Raw genomic sequence first — 15,744 nt, 5'->3', positions numbered from 1 at the left:
GGCACAAATCAGATTAGCTAAAGCTGAAAATGAATTGAGGCTTGCAAGAGATGTCAAAAGCAATAATAAAGGATTTTGGGGATATGTCAAAAGTAAAAGAAAAGTCAAAGATGCTATAGGATTTTTACAGGATGAAAATGATGAAATGGTAAGACAGGATGTTGAGAAGGCTGAACTTTTAAATTCCTATTTTGCATCTGTTTTCTCTCAGAAAGGAAATGTAACATCAACTGTTATTCACTGTCCTATTAAGGGAGTAGAAGAATCCACGATATCTATAAACAGAAAGATAGTGAGGAAACACTTAGCTAACCTAAATGAATTCAAGTCTCCAGGTCCAGATGAATTACACCCCAGAGTACTGAAGGAGATAGCAGAAGAAGTTTTTGAACCCCTCTCCATAATCTTTGAAAATTCTTGGAGAACAGGAGAAGTGCCAGAAGACTGGAGAAGAGCAAATGTTGTTCCTATCTTCAAAAAGGGGAAGAAGGTGGACCCAGGCAACTATAGGCCGGTGAGTCTGACTTCTATACCAGGAAAGATCTTTGAACAAATTATTAAACAACATGTATGTCAGTACCTGGATAAGAATGAAGTGATTAAACAGAGTCAGCAAGGGTTTGTAACTAATAAGTCATGTCAGACTAACTTAATTTCCTTCTATGACGGTATCACTGATTGGGTGGATAAAGGAAATGCTGTAGATATAGTATATCTTGACTTCAGCAAAGCATTTGACAAAGTCTCTCATACAATCCTTATTGAAAAAATGACTAAGTATGGAATGGACAAGGCAACTGTTAGGTGGATTCATAACTGGCTAAGGCCGGTTTCACATTAGCGCTTTTTAAGCGCACGCACGGCCGGGGGTAGCTCCGCCCCCGAGCCGGCTCTCTGCCCGGCGTGCCCGCCCCTTGCTTGTAGCGCCGCCTACTAGCGGACAGCGGCGCCTGCGATCGGCGCACCCTATCTTTAGCATAGGGTGCGCAGATCGTGCGCAGGCCGTGCGCTAGTTGCGCTTTGACCTGCGCTGCGCACTTTTGACGGTGTGCCGTGCGCGCCAAAATCCGAAAAGTTTGATTTTGGCGCGCACGGCGCACCGTCAAAAGTGCGCAGCGCAGGTCAAAGCGCAACTAGCGCACGGCCTGCGCACGATCTGCGCACCCTATGCTAAAGATAGGGTGCGCCGATCGCAGGCGCCGCTGTCCACTAGTAGGCGGCGCTACAAGCAAGGGGCGGGCACGCCGGGGAGAGAGCCGGCTCGGGGGCGGAGCTACCCCCGGCCGTGCGTGCGCTTAAAAAGCGCTAATGTGAAACCGGCCTTAGTGATCGGACCCAAAGAGTGGTCGTAAATGGCTGCACATCCAGTTGGAAGAATGTCTCAAGAGGGGTACCACAGGGCTCTGTCCTGGGCCCTGTATTGTTCAACATCTTTATCAACGATTTAGATGAAGGAATTGAGGGTAAACTGATTAAATTTGCTGATGACACAAAGCTAGGAGGGATAGCTAATACTAGAGAAGAAAGAGAGAGGATTCAAAAAGATATAAATAAACTGGAGAAGTGGGCAGCAACTAACAGAATGGTTTTTAACAGGTTGAAATGCAAAGTACTACATCTGGGCAATAAAAATGAAAAAAGCATATATAGAATGGGAGGAATAGGGCTAAGTGACAGCACATGTGAAAAAGACTTGGGTATACTAATAGATCACAGACTGAATATGAGTCAACAGTGTGATGCAGCAGCAAAAAAGGCAAATGCAATTCTAGGATGTATTAACAGAAGCATACAGTCTAGATCACGTGAAGTCATTTCCCTCTCCTCCTCTTTGGTCAGACCTCATCTGGAATATTGTGTCCAGTTTTGGGCACCACATTTTAAAAAAGACATCAACAAACTGGAGCAAGTTCAGAAAAGAGCGACCAGAATGGTGACCGGTCTGCAAACCCTGTCTTATGAGGAAAGGTTGCAGGATTTGGGAATGTTTAGTTTGCAAAAGAGAAGACTGAGAGGAGACTTAATAGCTGTCTACAAATATCTAAAGGGCTGTCACATTGTAGAAGGATCAACTTTATTCTCATTTGCACAAGGAAAGACTAGAAGCAATGGGATGAAACTGAATGGGAGGAGACACAGATTAGATATTAGAAAAAACTTTTTGACAGTTAGAGTGATCAATGAGTGGAACAGGCTGCCACGAGAAGTGGTGAGTTCTCCTTCAATGGAAGTCTTCAAACAGAGGCTGGACAGACATCTGACTGGGATGATTTAGCGAATCCTGCTTTGAGCAGGGGGTTGGACCAGATAGCCCAGGAGGTCCCTTCCAACTCTACCATTCTATGATTCTATGAATGCAAGTCTGAGTGAGAAAATAATAGAAATCTGCAATATGAATGACGTTATACAGCAGTACTGAGCAGTATAGCAGTGAATCCAGCTCTGGAGTGAGCTGTTGTATGATCTGTATGTTTCTAACTCTGCTCTTTCCTCCTCTCCCCTTAGACTTTTATAGGCAGCTGTAATCTGACCGGTCAGTGAGCTGGCCATCTGCTTTGATTTGACCAGGATGGATTTTGGCAGCTTTTCACAGTGGACGTTGGGTTTTTAAGATGGGGGAGGTGAAGAAGTGGCTTATAAGTGGAGAAAGAAGTAGATTTCTCTGATAAGATATATTACAGACTTTCCTATATTCCCTCATGCTATTGTTTTATGCAAAGTTTGGTGAAACGACAATAACCATGTTGTGACTCTGACTTTGGCTTTTCAGGTTGCTCGAACTTCTCCTTTTCTTCCGTCCAGCCTTCTCTGCTTATAAGATGTCTCTTCAGTTCTTGATCAGCCTCATCCTGCCCGGTCTCTGCTCTGCGGCTATCTCCTGTTATGATGACCATGGACAACCTGTGGACTGGTGAGGACCGATACTGGGCTATGTCATACGACAGTGAGCTATGCAGAGGCCATGCGCATGCGGCAAATACTACAGCAATTTTTGTTACCAGATGTGGATGAATTTGTTCAGAGGTCCAAAATGCTCCTACAGTAAAGAATCCTTCCTGCTTTTTTTTTTCCTCCTTATCATCAGGTTCATTGTGTACAAATTGCCTCGGTTAGATCACACTCCTGAAGCGGGCATAAAATACATGTACCAGGACGGTAACAGCCAAGGATGGGTGCAAGGCGCCTCATTAATGAATGACACAGAAAGTGCGGTGGGAAGAACACTCAGTCAGCTCTATGAATCTTCTGATTCCAAGGTAATGCCATGTTATACTCTATTGTATCCCCTACATGCACCTTCAAGGCTAGGGGCCCCAATCTTTCTTACCTAGAGAGCCACATTCAGCTCTGAAAGATGGTCGGGAGCCTCATTCTATGCGAAGAATTCTTAGACGCCCCCAGAATGCCCCTGTGATGGTGTGATAGCCTATGTGGATATCATTTTGTGTATATTTCTATTTCACTTATTTTCATAGTGTTTTTCTTGTTGCCTTGTATGTCTATAGCCTGACTGTATCTGTCTCTTGATGACCCCCTGTAGTTTCTTAATCCCCAAGGCTCCTTTGTTCTCCTCTGGGAGGCCTGCAAACCACCCCAACCTGTTTGACTACCCCTGGACACAAGGAAGGGGGTGGGGAGGACAGGGGCTGGACAGGTCAGTTCCTGTGTGGAGAGGATCGTGTAAAGACTGCACCTCAGAGAGAAGGACCCATTTTATCCTCTGGTACTAGAGTTTTGCACTCTCCTCTCCCTGGACATTTTATCCTGTTACTGGACCACATTCTTGTTCTGGACTATTGTATCCTCAGTGTGGTGGATTGTTTATGGACCTTCTAATTTTGCCTGTAATAAAGGTCTTGGGATTGTTCTCACTTCCCTCGCTCTGTTGATTGTGTGGTATCGGAGAAGGCATCCGTGACAGCCCCTTTTGAAAGTTATAATTGCAGAGTGCCCCCTGTAAATTAATAATGCACCAAGTGCGCCACTATTGATGTAGTAATGCCCAGAGTATCATAGAATCGTAGAGTTGGAAGGGACCTCCTGGGCCATCTGGTCCAACCCCTGCTCAAAGCAGGATTTGCTAAATCATCCCAGACAGATATCTGTCCAGCCTCTGTTTGAAGACTTGTATTGAAGGAGAACTCACCACCTCTCGTGGCAGCCTGTTCCACTCATTGATCTCTCTAACTGTCAAAAAGTTTTTTCTAATATCTAATCTGTGTCTCCTCCCATTCAGTTTCATCCCATTGCTTCTAGTCTTTCCTTGTGCAAATGAGAATAAAGATGATAATTCTGCAATGTGACAGCCCTTGAGATATTTGTAGACAGCTATTAAGTCTCATCTCAGTCTTCTCTTTTGCAGGCTAAACATTCCCAAATCCTGCAACCTTTCCTCGTAAGACAGGGTTTGCAGACCAGTCACCATTCTGGTCGCTCTTTTCAGAACTTGCTCCAGTTTGTTGATGTCTTTTTTAAAATGTGGCGCCCAAAACTGGACACAGTATTCCAGATGAGGTCTGACCAAAGAGGAGTAGAGGGCAATAATGACTTCACGTGATCTAGACTGTATGCTTCTGTTAATACATCCTAAAATTGCATTTCCCTTTTTTGCTGCTGTATCACACTGTTGACTCTTATTCAGTCTGTGATCTATTCCTATTAGTATACCCAAGTATTTTTCACATGTGCTGTTGCTTAGCCCTATTCCTCCCATTCTGTATATGCTTTTTTCATTTTTATTGCCCAGCTGTAGTACTTTGCATGTTTCCCTGTTAGGCTATGTGCACACGTATGCAGAAAATTTCTGCATGAAAACCGGACTCCTTCCCAGAAAACGTGCATTTTTGCCGCGATTTTACCGTGATTTTTGCCGCGATTTTTTTCCAGAGCGTCCCAAGACACATAGAAAATAGCCAGAAATGCGGAATTTACCGCAAAATTAATTAGCATGCTGCGTTTTTTTACTGCGAAGCATTTTTTCGCGGTAAAAAAATGCATAAATATGCACAAAAAGTGCAAAATGCATTAAAATGAATGGGAAGCTTATTTTAGGCGTCTTTTGAGCAGATTTTTTGGTAAATCCGTGGGAAGAACGCGAAAAAAAAGCTGTGTGTGAACACAGCCTTAAAAACCATTCTGTTAGTTGCTGCCCACTGGTCCAGCTTATTTATATATTTTTGAATCTTCTCTCTGTCTTCTCTAGTATTACAGTTGTTGCCAAAAGTATTGACACCCCTGCAATTCTGTCAGATAATACTCAGTTTCTTCCTGAAAATGATTGCAAACACAAATTCTTTGGTATTATCTTCATTTAATTTGTCTTAAGTGAAAAACACAAAAGAGAATGAAGCAAAGAACAAAACATTGATCATTTCACACAAAACTCCAAAAATGGGCCAGACAAAAGTATTGGCACCCTCAGCCTAATACTTGGTTGCACAACCTTTAGCCAAAATAACTGCGACCAACCGCTTCCGGTAGCCATCAATGAGTTTCTTACAATGCTCTGCTGGAATTTTAGACCATTCTTCTTTGGCAAACTGCTCCAGGTCCCTGATATTTGAAGGGTGCCTTCTCCAAACTGCCATTTTTAGATCTCTCCACAGGTGTTCTATGGGATTCAGGTCTGGACTCATTGCTGGCCACCTTAGAAGTCTCCAGTGCTTTCTCTCAAACCATTTTCTAGTGCTTTTTGAAGTGTGTTTTGGGTCATTGTCCTGCTGGAAGACCCATGACCTCTGAGGGAGACCCAGCTTTCTCACACTGGGCCCTACATTATGCTGCAAAATTTGTTGGTAGTCTTCAGACTTCAGAATGCCATGCACACGGTCAAGCAGTCCAGTGCCAGAGGCAGCAAAGCAACCCCAAAACATCAGGGAACCTCCGCCATGTTTGACTGTAGGGACCGTGTTCTTTTCTTTGAATGCCTCTTTTTTTTCTCCTGCAAACTCTGTTGATGCCTTTGCCCAAAAAGCTTTACTTTTGTCTCATCTGACCAGAGAACATTCTTCCAAAACGTTTTAGGCTTTTTCAGGTAAGTTTTGGCAAACTCCAGCCTGGCTTTTTTATGTCTCGGGGTAAGAAGTGGGGTCTTCCTGGGTCTCCTACCATACAGTCCCTTTTCATTCAGACGCCGACGGATAGTACGGGTTGACACTGTTGTACCCTCGGACTGCAGGGCAGCTTGAACTTGTTTGGATGTTAGTCGAGGTTCTTTATCCAACATCCGCACAATCTTGCGTTGAAATCTCTTGTCAGTTTTTCTTTTCCGTCCACATCTAGGGAGGTTAGCCACAGTGCCATGGGCTTTACACTTCTTGATGACACTGTGCACGGTAGACACAGGAACATTCAGGTCTTTGGAGATGGACTTGTAGCCTTGAGATTGCTCATGCTTCCTCACAATTTGTTTCTCAAGTCCTCAGACAGTTCTTTGGGCTTCTTTCTTTTCTCCATGCTCAATGTGGTACACACAAGGACACAGGACAGAGGTTGAGTCAACTTTAATTCATGTCAACTGGCTGAAAGTGTGATTTAGTTATTGCCAACACCTGTTAGGTGCCACAGGTAAGTTACAGGTGCTGTTAATTACACAAATTAGAGAAGCATCACATGATTTTTCGAACAGTGCCAATACTTTTGTCCACCCTCTTTTTTATGTTTGGTGTGGAATTATATCCAATTTGGCTTTAGGACAATTCTTTTTGTGTTTTTTCATTTAAGACAAATTAAATGAAGATAATAATAACAAAGAATTTGTGTTTGCAATAATTTTCAGGAAGAAACTGAGTATTATCTGACAGAATTGCAGGAGTGTCAATTCTTTTGGCCACAACGGTAGCTATCCCTCCTAGCTTTGTGTCATCAGCAAATTTAATCAGTTTACCCTCAATTCCTTCATCTAAATCGTTGATAAAGATGTTGAACGATACAGGGCCCAGGAGTATCCCCCTTATAAAGTGATAATGCTCCCACAGTGCCCTTTTATACAGTAGTAATGGCCCCCACAGTGCCCTCTTATACAGTAGTAATGGCCCCCACAGTGCCCTCTTATACAGTAGTAATGGCCCCCACAGTGCCCTCTTATACAGTAGTAATGGCCCCCACAGTGCCCTCTTATACAGTAGTAATGGCCCCCACAGTGCCCTCTTATACAGTAGTAATGGCCCCCACAGTGCCCTCTTATACAGTAGTAATGGCCCCCACAGTGCCCTCTTATACAGTAGTAATGGCCCCCACAGTGACCTCTTATACAGTAGTAATGGCCCCCACAGTGCCCTCTTATATAGCAATAATGCCCCCACAGTGCCCTCTTATACATGAATAATACCGTCTCGGTGCCCTCTTATGAAGTATTGCCTCCACAGTGCCCTCTTATACAGTAATAATGCCGCCACAGTGCCCTCCTATACAGTAATAATGCCCCCACAGTGCCCTCTTATACAGTAATAATGCCCCCCACAGTGCCCTCTTATACAGTAATAATGCCCCCCACAGTGCCCTCTTATACAGGAATAATGCCCCCACGGTGCCCTCTTATATAGCAATAATGCCCCCACTGTGCCCTCTTGTAAAGTAATAATGCCCCCACAGTGCCCTCTTATACAGTAATAGTGGCCCCACAGTGCCCTCTTATACAGTAATAATGCCCCCACCGTGCCCTCTTTTATAGCAATAATGCCCCCACACTGCCCTCTTATACAGTAATAATGCCCCCCACATTGCCCTGTTATACAGTAATAATGCCCCCTACTCTGCCCTCTTATATAGCAATAATGCCCCCATAGTGCCCTCTTATACAGGAATAATGCCCCCACACTGCCCTCTTATACAGGAATAATGCCCCCACACTGCCCTCTTATACAGAAATAATGCCCCCACCCTGCCCTCTTATACAGGAATAATGCCCCCACACTGCCCTCATACAGTAATAATGCCCCCACACTGCCCTCATACAGTAATAATGCCCCCCACAGTGCCCTGTTATACAGTAATAATGCCCCCTACTCTGCCCTTTTAGATAGCAATAATGCCCCCATAGTGCCCTCTTATACAGGAATAATGCCCCCTACTCTGCCCTCTTATATAGCAATAATGCCCCCATAGTGCCCTCTTATACAGGAATAATGCCCCCACCCTGCCCTCTTACACAGGAATAATGCCCCCACCCTGCCCTCTTACACAGGAATAATGCCCCCACCCTGCCCTCTTATACATGAATAATGCCCCCACCCTGCCCTCTTATACAGGAATAATGCCCCCACCCTGCCCTCTTATACAGGAATAATGCCCCCACACTGCCCTCTTATATAGGAATAATGCCCCCACACTGCCATCATACAGTAATAATGCCCCCACACTGCCCTCATACAGTAATAATGCCCCCCACAGTGCCCTGTTATACAGTAATAATGCCCCCTACTCTGCCCTTTTAGATAGCAATAATGCCCCCATAGTGCCCTCTTATACAGGAATAATGCCCCCTACTCTGCCCTCTTATATAGCAATAATGCCCCCATAGTGCCCTCTTATACAGGAATAATGCCCCCACCCTGCCCTCTTATACATGAATAATGCCCCCACCCTGCCCTCTTAGGCCTGTTTCACACTTCCGTTTTTTCAAATCCGTCAAAATCCGTTGTTTTCCGTAAAAAAACGGATCCGCCATTTTTTGCAGGATCCGTTTTTTTTGTCCCATAGACTTCCATTACGGTTACCGCGGATCCGTCAAAAAAACGGATCCGTTTTTAAAAAAACGGATCCGTTTGCATCAGTTTCCGTCAAAAAAACGGAAACGGATCCGTTTGGCGGACACAAAAACGGAAGTGTGAAACAGGCCTTATACAGGAATAATGCCCCCACCCTGCCCTCTTATACAGGAATAATGCCCCCACCCTGCCCTCTTATACAGGAATAATGCCCCCACCCTGCCCTCTTATACAGGAATAATGCCCCCACCCTGCCCTCTTACACAGGAATAATGCCCCCACACTGCCCTCTTATATAGGAATAATGCCCCCACACTGCCCTCTTATACAGGAATAATGCCCCCACCCTGCCCTCTTATACAGGAATAATGCCCCCACCCTGCCCTCTTATACAGGAATAATGCCCCCACACTGCCCTCTTATATAGCTCTTGAAAGTCATGGAGGAAAAAAAATCGAAAGTGAAGAGGGGTCCAATGGGACTCGGCCACCTAAGGGCCCCACATGGCCCTGGCTCCACTCTTCACACACAGATTGCATTGCTCGCACTCAGGGAGTGAGACTGACGCCAGAATAATTCCGTTACTATGTGTCAGGGATCCCCGGCCTGTGGCTGCAGTTCACACCGTCTCTAAATGTTTTTTCTTTTGTCTTCTAGGACGTGGCTTATGTGCTGTACAACGATCAGCCCCCTGTGAAAGGGTCTAATGCCGTCCGCGGCCACACCAAAGGTGCCTGAGTCACTAACTCCACTTCTTTACAGGATGCACTTTACTGAAATTGAAGCTGTCGCATGGCGAGTGATGATCACGTGGCCGCCAGCGACCCTGCGGTACCAAGACAGCGGCAAAGAAAAAATCCGTGGTTTATGACTTCCACTAATGCAACAGTTTTAGTTGATTTTTCCCTTTAAGAATCTATGCATTCCTTCTCTAAATTACCACAGTCTGATGGTTTGTGAGAACCTCCCCTTTAAAGTTATCTACTTTTGTGCAGGTTTTACTTATTTCCCTAAATTACACTACTCTTGCACATGTTCTGAAGTACCAGAAAGACCAAGGACTGACGTTACAATTTTCCACCATGGTCCTTCTTTTTCCTCCCGGACTGCTCTTTCATTCTCAAAATTCTCAATTAAGAAGGTAAAATTTGTCTTCAGTGAATACAGATTTTCCTATTAGTGAGACAGGAGATAACAGTTGGTACGTATTATGTTCTATGGAGAATTGTAACTGTAGTTTGATGAGAACGTGCAGCGGAATGTTTGTGTCGGCCTCTAGCTCCTCCCCCTCCATAGAATATTAAGAGCACCAACGCTCATCTCCTATGTCAGTAATACTGCTGAAAAAGCGCTGCAAAAAAATAAACAGTAAAAACAATGACAAAACCACCAGCGGAGCCTAGGAAAACCATGACATTAAATAAAGATGTCATGTGCACATATCCCAAGGCTGTGTTCATATACAGTTTTGGTTTGTTGTTTTTTTTTTTTTAAACGAATCCTCCTCAATAAACATTAAAAAAAAAAAAAAACCTTGGAAAACTATTTCCATTCATTTCAAAGGGGAAATCCGCTTTTCTAGTCAAATGACTTTTTTGAGCTTTTTTATTTATTTTTTTTATCTTTACCCTGTAAGTTTTGAAAAAGACCTGGTGGTTAAAGAAAAAATTAAAGTGTCACTTCTCTAAAGGAGATCCTGATCAAATCTGCTCCAGAATAGGTTCTGCCCAATCCAAAGGCTGCAAAGAACGACCTCAGAAAGGAAAAAAAAAACTTCAAAAACCTCTTTAGGAAAAGAAAAAAATTCCCCCCAAAAAAATTGGTTTATGCTTGAAAAATTCTTCATTTTTCAGTGCGTCAAAAATTCGGTGTCAACACCGTCCAAGGATTTCTGCAGAAACGTTTTTGTGAAAGTTTTTTTTTTTTTTTCTCTGAAGTGTTTATTTGCAGCTTTTGGTTTCGCAGCGTTTTCCACCATCAGGAGCCACTTCAGGAATTTTTCAATTCAAATCTATTGCTTGCTGTGTCTTTCTGTGTCTGGTTATGAAGTCTATGACAGCTGAGAACTCTCATCATCCCCTGTTTTCAGGTGTAGTTCTCCTCGACCAAAATCAGGGCTTCTGGCTGATACACAGCACTCCTCACTTCCCGCCATCTAGTTCCCAAAAGTACGACTATCCTTCCAATGCCTTTCACAACGGTCAGTCCTTCATCTGCGTCACATACCCATACACACAGTTCGGAGACATTGGTAAGGAGCGGGCAAAGCCGTAATCAAACTGATTGATCTCGGGGGAGAACGACTGACCGTCAGATATTTTCTGTGTCGTAGGCACCCAGCTCATGTACAACACCATCACCCCTTATGATTCTTCAATTCCCAATCCCTTCAGTAGCGACTTACCTGACCTGCAGTCTGCAGCAAAGAAGAAGCAAGTAACCAAACCACCATGGAACCGGCAAATCACCCTTACTTCAGTTGGCGGAAAACTATTCACTAGTTTTGCCAAACATGCAAGATTTGGAGATGGTAAGATGGTTTTTGTACTGGTTTGTTATAGAGGTAACAGGAACCGTGTTACTGTAATAAGCGGTTACAGGGATAATAAGAGGATCAGGAGCCGGGTTACTGTAATAAGAGGTTACAGGGTAATAAGAGGATCAGGAGCCGGGTTACTGTAATAAGCGGTTACAGGAGTAATAAGAGGATCAGGAGCCGGGTTACTGTAATAAGAGGTTACAGGGGTAATAAGAGGATCAGGAGCCGGGTTACTGTAATAAGCGGTTACAGGGGTAATAAGAGGATCAGGAGCCGGGTTACTGTAATAAGAGATTACAGGGGTAATAAGAGGATCAGGAGCCGGGTTACTGTAATAAGCGGTTACAGGAGTAATAAGAGGATCAGGAGCCAGGTTACTGTAATAAGCGGTTACAGGGATAATAAGAGGATCAGGAGCCGGGTTACTGTAATAAGAGGTTACAGGGTAATAAGAGGATCAGGAGCCGGGTTACTGTAATAAGCGGTTACAGGAGTAATAAGAGGATCAGGAGCCGGGTTACTGTAATAAGAGGTTACAGGGTAATAAGAGGATCAGGAGCCGGGTTACTGTAATAAGCGGTTACAGGAGTAATAAGAGGATCAGGAGCCGGGTTACTGTAATAAGAGGTTACAGGGGTAATAAGAGGATCAGGAGCCGGGTTACTGTAATAAGAGGTTACAGGGGTAATAAGAGGATCAGGAGCCGGGTTACTGTAATAAGAGATTACAGGGGTAATAAGAGGATCAGGAGCCGGGTTACTGTAATAAGAGGTTACAGGGTAATAAGAGGATCAGGAGCCGGGTTACTGTAATAAGAGGTTACAGGGATAATAAGAGGATCAGGAGCCGGGTTACTGTAATAAGAGGTTACAGGGTAATAGGAGGATCAGGAGCCGGGTTACTGTAATAAGAGGTTACAGGGATAATAAGAGGATCAGGAGCCGGGTTACTGTAATAAGAGGTTACAGGGTAATAGGAGGATCAGGAGCCGGGTTACTGTAATAAGAGGTTACAGGGGTAATAAGAGGATCAGGAGCCGGGTTACTGTAATAAGAGGTTAAAGGGTAATAAGAGGATCAGGAGCCGGGTTACTGTAATAAGAGGTTAAAGGGTAATAAGAGGATCAGGAGCCGGGTTACTGTAATAAGAGGTTACAGGGTAATAAGAGGATCAGGAGCCGGGTTACTGTAATAAGAGGTTACAGGGGTAATAAGAGGATCAGGAGCCGGGTTACTGTAATAAGAGGTTACAGGGGTAATAAGAGGATCAGGAGCCGGGTTACTGTAATAAGCGGTTACAGGGTAATAAGAGGATCAGGAGCCGGGTTACTGTAATAAGAGGTTACAGGGGTAATAAGAGGCTCAGGAGCCGGGTTACTGTAATAAGAGGTTACAGGGGTAATAAGAGGATCAGGAGCCGGGTTACTGTAATAAGAGGTTACAGGGATAATAAGAGGATCAGGAGCCGGGTTACTGTAATAAGAGGTTACAGGGGTAATAAGAGGCTCAGGAGCCGGGTTACTGTAATAAGAGGTTACAGGGGTAATAAGAGGATCAGGAGCCGGGTTACTGTAATAAGAGGTTAAAGGGTAATAAGAGGATCAGGAGCCGGGTTACTGTAATAAGAGGTTAAAGGGTAATAAGAGGATCAGGAGCCGGGTTACTGTAATAAGAGGTTACAGGGTAATAAGAGGATCAGGAGCCGGGTTACTGTAATAAGAGGTTACAGGGGTAATAAGGGGATCAGGAGCCGGGTTACTGTAATAAGAGGTTACAGGGGTATCATGTTCTCCCTTTATTACCTCCACAGATCTGTATTCTGGTTGGGTGTCTACGGTGCTGAAGTCGGACCTGTGTGTGCAGTTCTGGCTGAATTCCCGCGGCATTCTCCCATCCAATTGCTCTTTATCGTATCACACATACGACGTTCAGGATATCTCCTTCGGCTCCTCCATCAGTTACTCGTCTCATATTGACCACTCCAAGTGGTGTGTGACCTGGTCCGACACCCCGGGATGGGCCTGCATTGGCGATATGAATCGGGATCATGAGGAAATGCAGAGAGGAGGGGGAACGTTGTGCACCTCAGACCCCATGATCTGGAAATCTTTTAAAGTCTTAGTATTTAATTACAGCAAATGTGACAAAGTATGAAAGTGATGTCATCTGATGACATCATGACACTGCTGAGTTCTGTGATGTCACCACTGTGTGTGTAAAAATGTGTTGTTCCCAAAAATCAAGTTATGCCCTTTCCATTGAGTAGGTAATAACTTGATGATTGTTGGGGGTCCTATACAATTTTTTTTTTTTTTTAAATCTATACTTCTGTGTCCCCTGCCGGATTCCTGACCTGGTGATGGCGTCGGTGAGCGCTGCCACACTAGGCTATAACTACTGATGCCTGAGGGTGCTGACGCCCAGTGAGGTAATTGATGAATGTGCTCCCATGTCCTTCACAGATACCATTTTTAAGCTTGTGTTATTATTTTCTACTGGTGATTTACTTCTTCTGTGATGTTTAATCAATGAATACAATTTGGATTTTTGCCTTTTTTTTATTAAAAAAAAAAAAGTGAAACTGGTAACTTGACATTTCTTATTTCAGCAACCAATGTCAGGCAGCTGCTGCTAAAGCATCAAAAGTGTCCTAGGCTGAAAACACAAATAAGCATCATAGCAAATACTTGATCTATAGAAATAATACCTGTAGGAACCACTAGAGGGCGCCATCCTATCACTGTCTGCCTGTGTTTCGCTTGCAGGGCTGCATAAGCAGGTGCGTTCTGCTGTGGTTCATTACAACCATTGCTCAGAAGAGCAGCAGACTTACCTAGAGACACTTTAGATTACGTATCGGTTTCGTCTACGGTCTTTGCTCGCTTCAGAGTGCAACTCCTTTAAATGCCATTTATGGGCTTTAACCATTATTAGTACCAGAAACTTGCCTTGCCTTTATAGCATGGACTGTATACTGTGACATTTAGGGTCTGCCACCAAGTCACGTGACTTTGACGCCCATGATTGTATTAATTCTCATTGTTTTCTATAGGGAAATCCAGAATATGTGCCATAAGCCGCTCACACAAAGAATAGTGGAAAATTCCTGCAGGAGATGTCAACATGCGTGACACTGCGTCTACTCTGCCAGAATTTACTGGATTTATCCTGTAAGTGGTATAACACTAGAGACTTGTGAGGTTGCCAGGGCACACAATGGGGCATTGTAATTCAGGGGATAGGTGAAAAATTAGTAAGTAATAAATTGCTGTAATATATTGTCTGTGTGGACATTATGAACACCTTCTAGATCTTTGTTGCAACGATGATAAAATGAGTTCCCTTATCTCATTTTGCGTGTCACCACTAGAGGGAGCTCACTGCATAAAGAATTATTGTTAACTTCAATGGGAGTTATGTCTTCAGCATGCTCCCTCTAGTGGTGACTGCAGGTAAGTAAACTTGTACATAAGAATTTGGAGTTTAGACAATCAGATATTTCTCCTGGTCGTGTAGAATACCATTTTTTTTTTTTTTTTTTTTTTTTTTTTAAAAATACGCCATACGGTTCCAAAGCTGCAGGCCTTTTTATTTGGTGCTAGTTTTTACGGAAGGGGCGTGGCTTACAGGATCCTCTGGGACGTGGCTTACAACATCCTCAGGGGCGTGTCTTTATGCCTTGTGAGCCACGGCCTCTTGTAAGGACCATAAATTTTGCAATAAATTAAAAGGCTCAGGCCGGTTTCACATTAGCGCATTTTATGCGCACGCACGGCCGGGGGTAGCTCCGCCCCCGATCCGGCTCTCTGCCCGGCGTGCCCGCCCCTTGCCTGTAGCGCCGCCTCCTAGCGGACGGCGGCGCCTGCGATCGGCGCACCCTATCTTTAGCATAGGGTGCGCCGATCGTGCGCAGGTCGTGCGCTAGTTGCGCTTTGACCTGCGCTGCGCACTTATGACGGTGCGCCGTGCGCGCCAAAATCCGAAAAGTTCGATCGCAGGCGCCGCTGTCCGCTAGGAGGCGGCGCTACAAGGAAGGGGCGGGCACGCCGGGCAGAGAGCCGGCTCGGGGGCGGAGCTACCCCCGGCCGTGCGCGCGCTGAAAATGCGCTAATGTGAAACCGGCTTCACATCCCTGGAACCGTACGGTGGAATTAAGAAGAACTCAGGAGCAGTGGGATTAAAATAAGAGCAAAAACTGGACTCTTTTGATACGATGACAGGTCCTCTTTAAAGGGGTTGTCCAGTACTTGGAGACGCTAGTGTGTTATGAAGAGTAATGATGGTGTTGCGCTGCAGTACCAGGTATGGCCTGTGGAGAAGAGAGGTGCTGTTTTTGGCGGAAAAAAAACACCCATTTTTTAAGTATTTTTTTGAGGATGATTTATACAGCGATTTTTCAATGCAGATTTTTTTCTCTTTGGAAACGATTTTTATGCATGAGACTTTTCTGGGCAGAATCCACTTGAAAGCGATGTGTTTCAGTGTGTACATGGTCCTA

At 44.5% G+C, this 15,744-nt stretch overlaps 1 protein-coding gene across 3 annotated transcripts in view; it reads left to right on the top strand.

The window, feature by feature from the left end:
• DNASE2 (deoxyribonuclease 2, lysosomal) overlaps positions 1–13,834 on the top strand; it is a 55,532-nt gene extending 41,698 nt beyond the window's left edge. For all 3 annotated transcript variants that reach the window (XM_073587433.1, XM_073587432.1, XM_073587434.1), the window contains 6 exons: positions 2,771–2,911; positions 3,086–3,257; positions 9,366–9,438; positions 10,798–10,959; positions 11,041–11,238; positions 13,057–13,834. In XM_073587433.1, the coding sequence (XP_073443534.1) occupies positions 2,820–2,911; positions 3,086–3,257; positions 9,366–9,438; positions 10,798–10,959; positions 11,041–11,238; positions 13,057–13,400 (1,041 nt within the window). In that variant the 5' untranslated portion in view covers positions 2,771–2,819 and the 3' untranslated portion in view covers positions 13,401–13,834. The remainder of the gene's footprint in view (positions 1–2,770; positions 2,912–3,085; positions 3,258–9,365; positions 9,439–10,797; positions 10,960–11,040; positions 11,239–13,056) is intronic.
• The last annotated feature ends 1,910 nt before the right edge of the window (positions 13,835–15,744 follow it).

Source organism: Dendrobates tinctorius, unplaced genomic scaffold (assembly GCF_039654945.1).
Source record: "Dendrobates tinctorius isolate UK_male_01 unplaced genomic scaffold, ASM3965494v1 ptg000099l, whole genome shotgun sequence".
In the NCBI taxonomy this organism is placed as follows: domain Eukaryota; kingdom Metazoa; phylum Chordata; class Amphibia; order Anura; family Dendrobatidae; genus Dendrobates; species Dendrobates tinctorius.
Note: the sequence above shows the minus strand (reverse complement) of the source record. Positions and strands in the feature narration are given on the sequence as shown.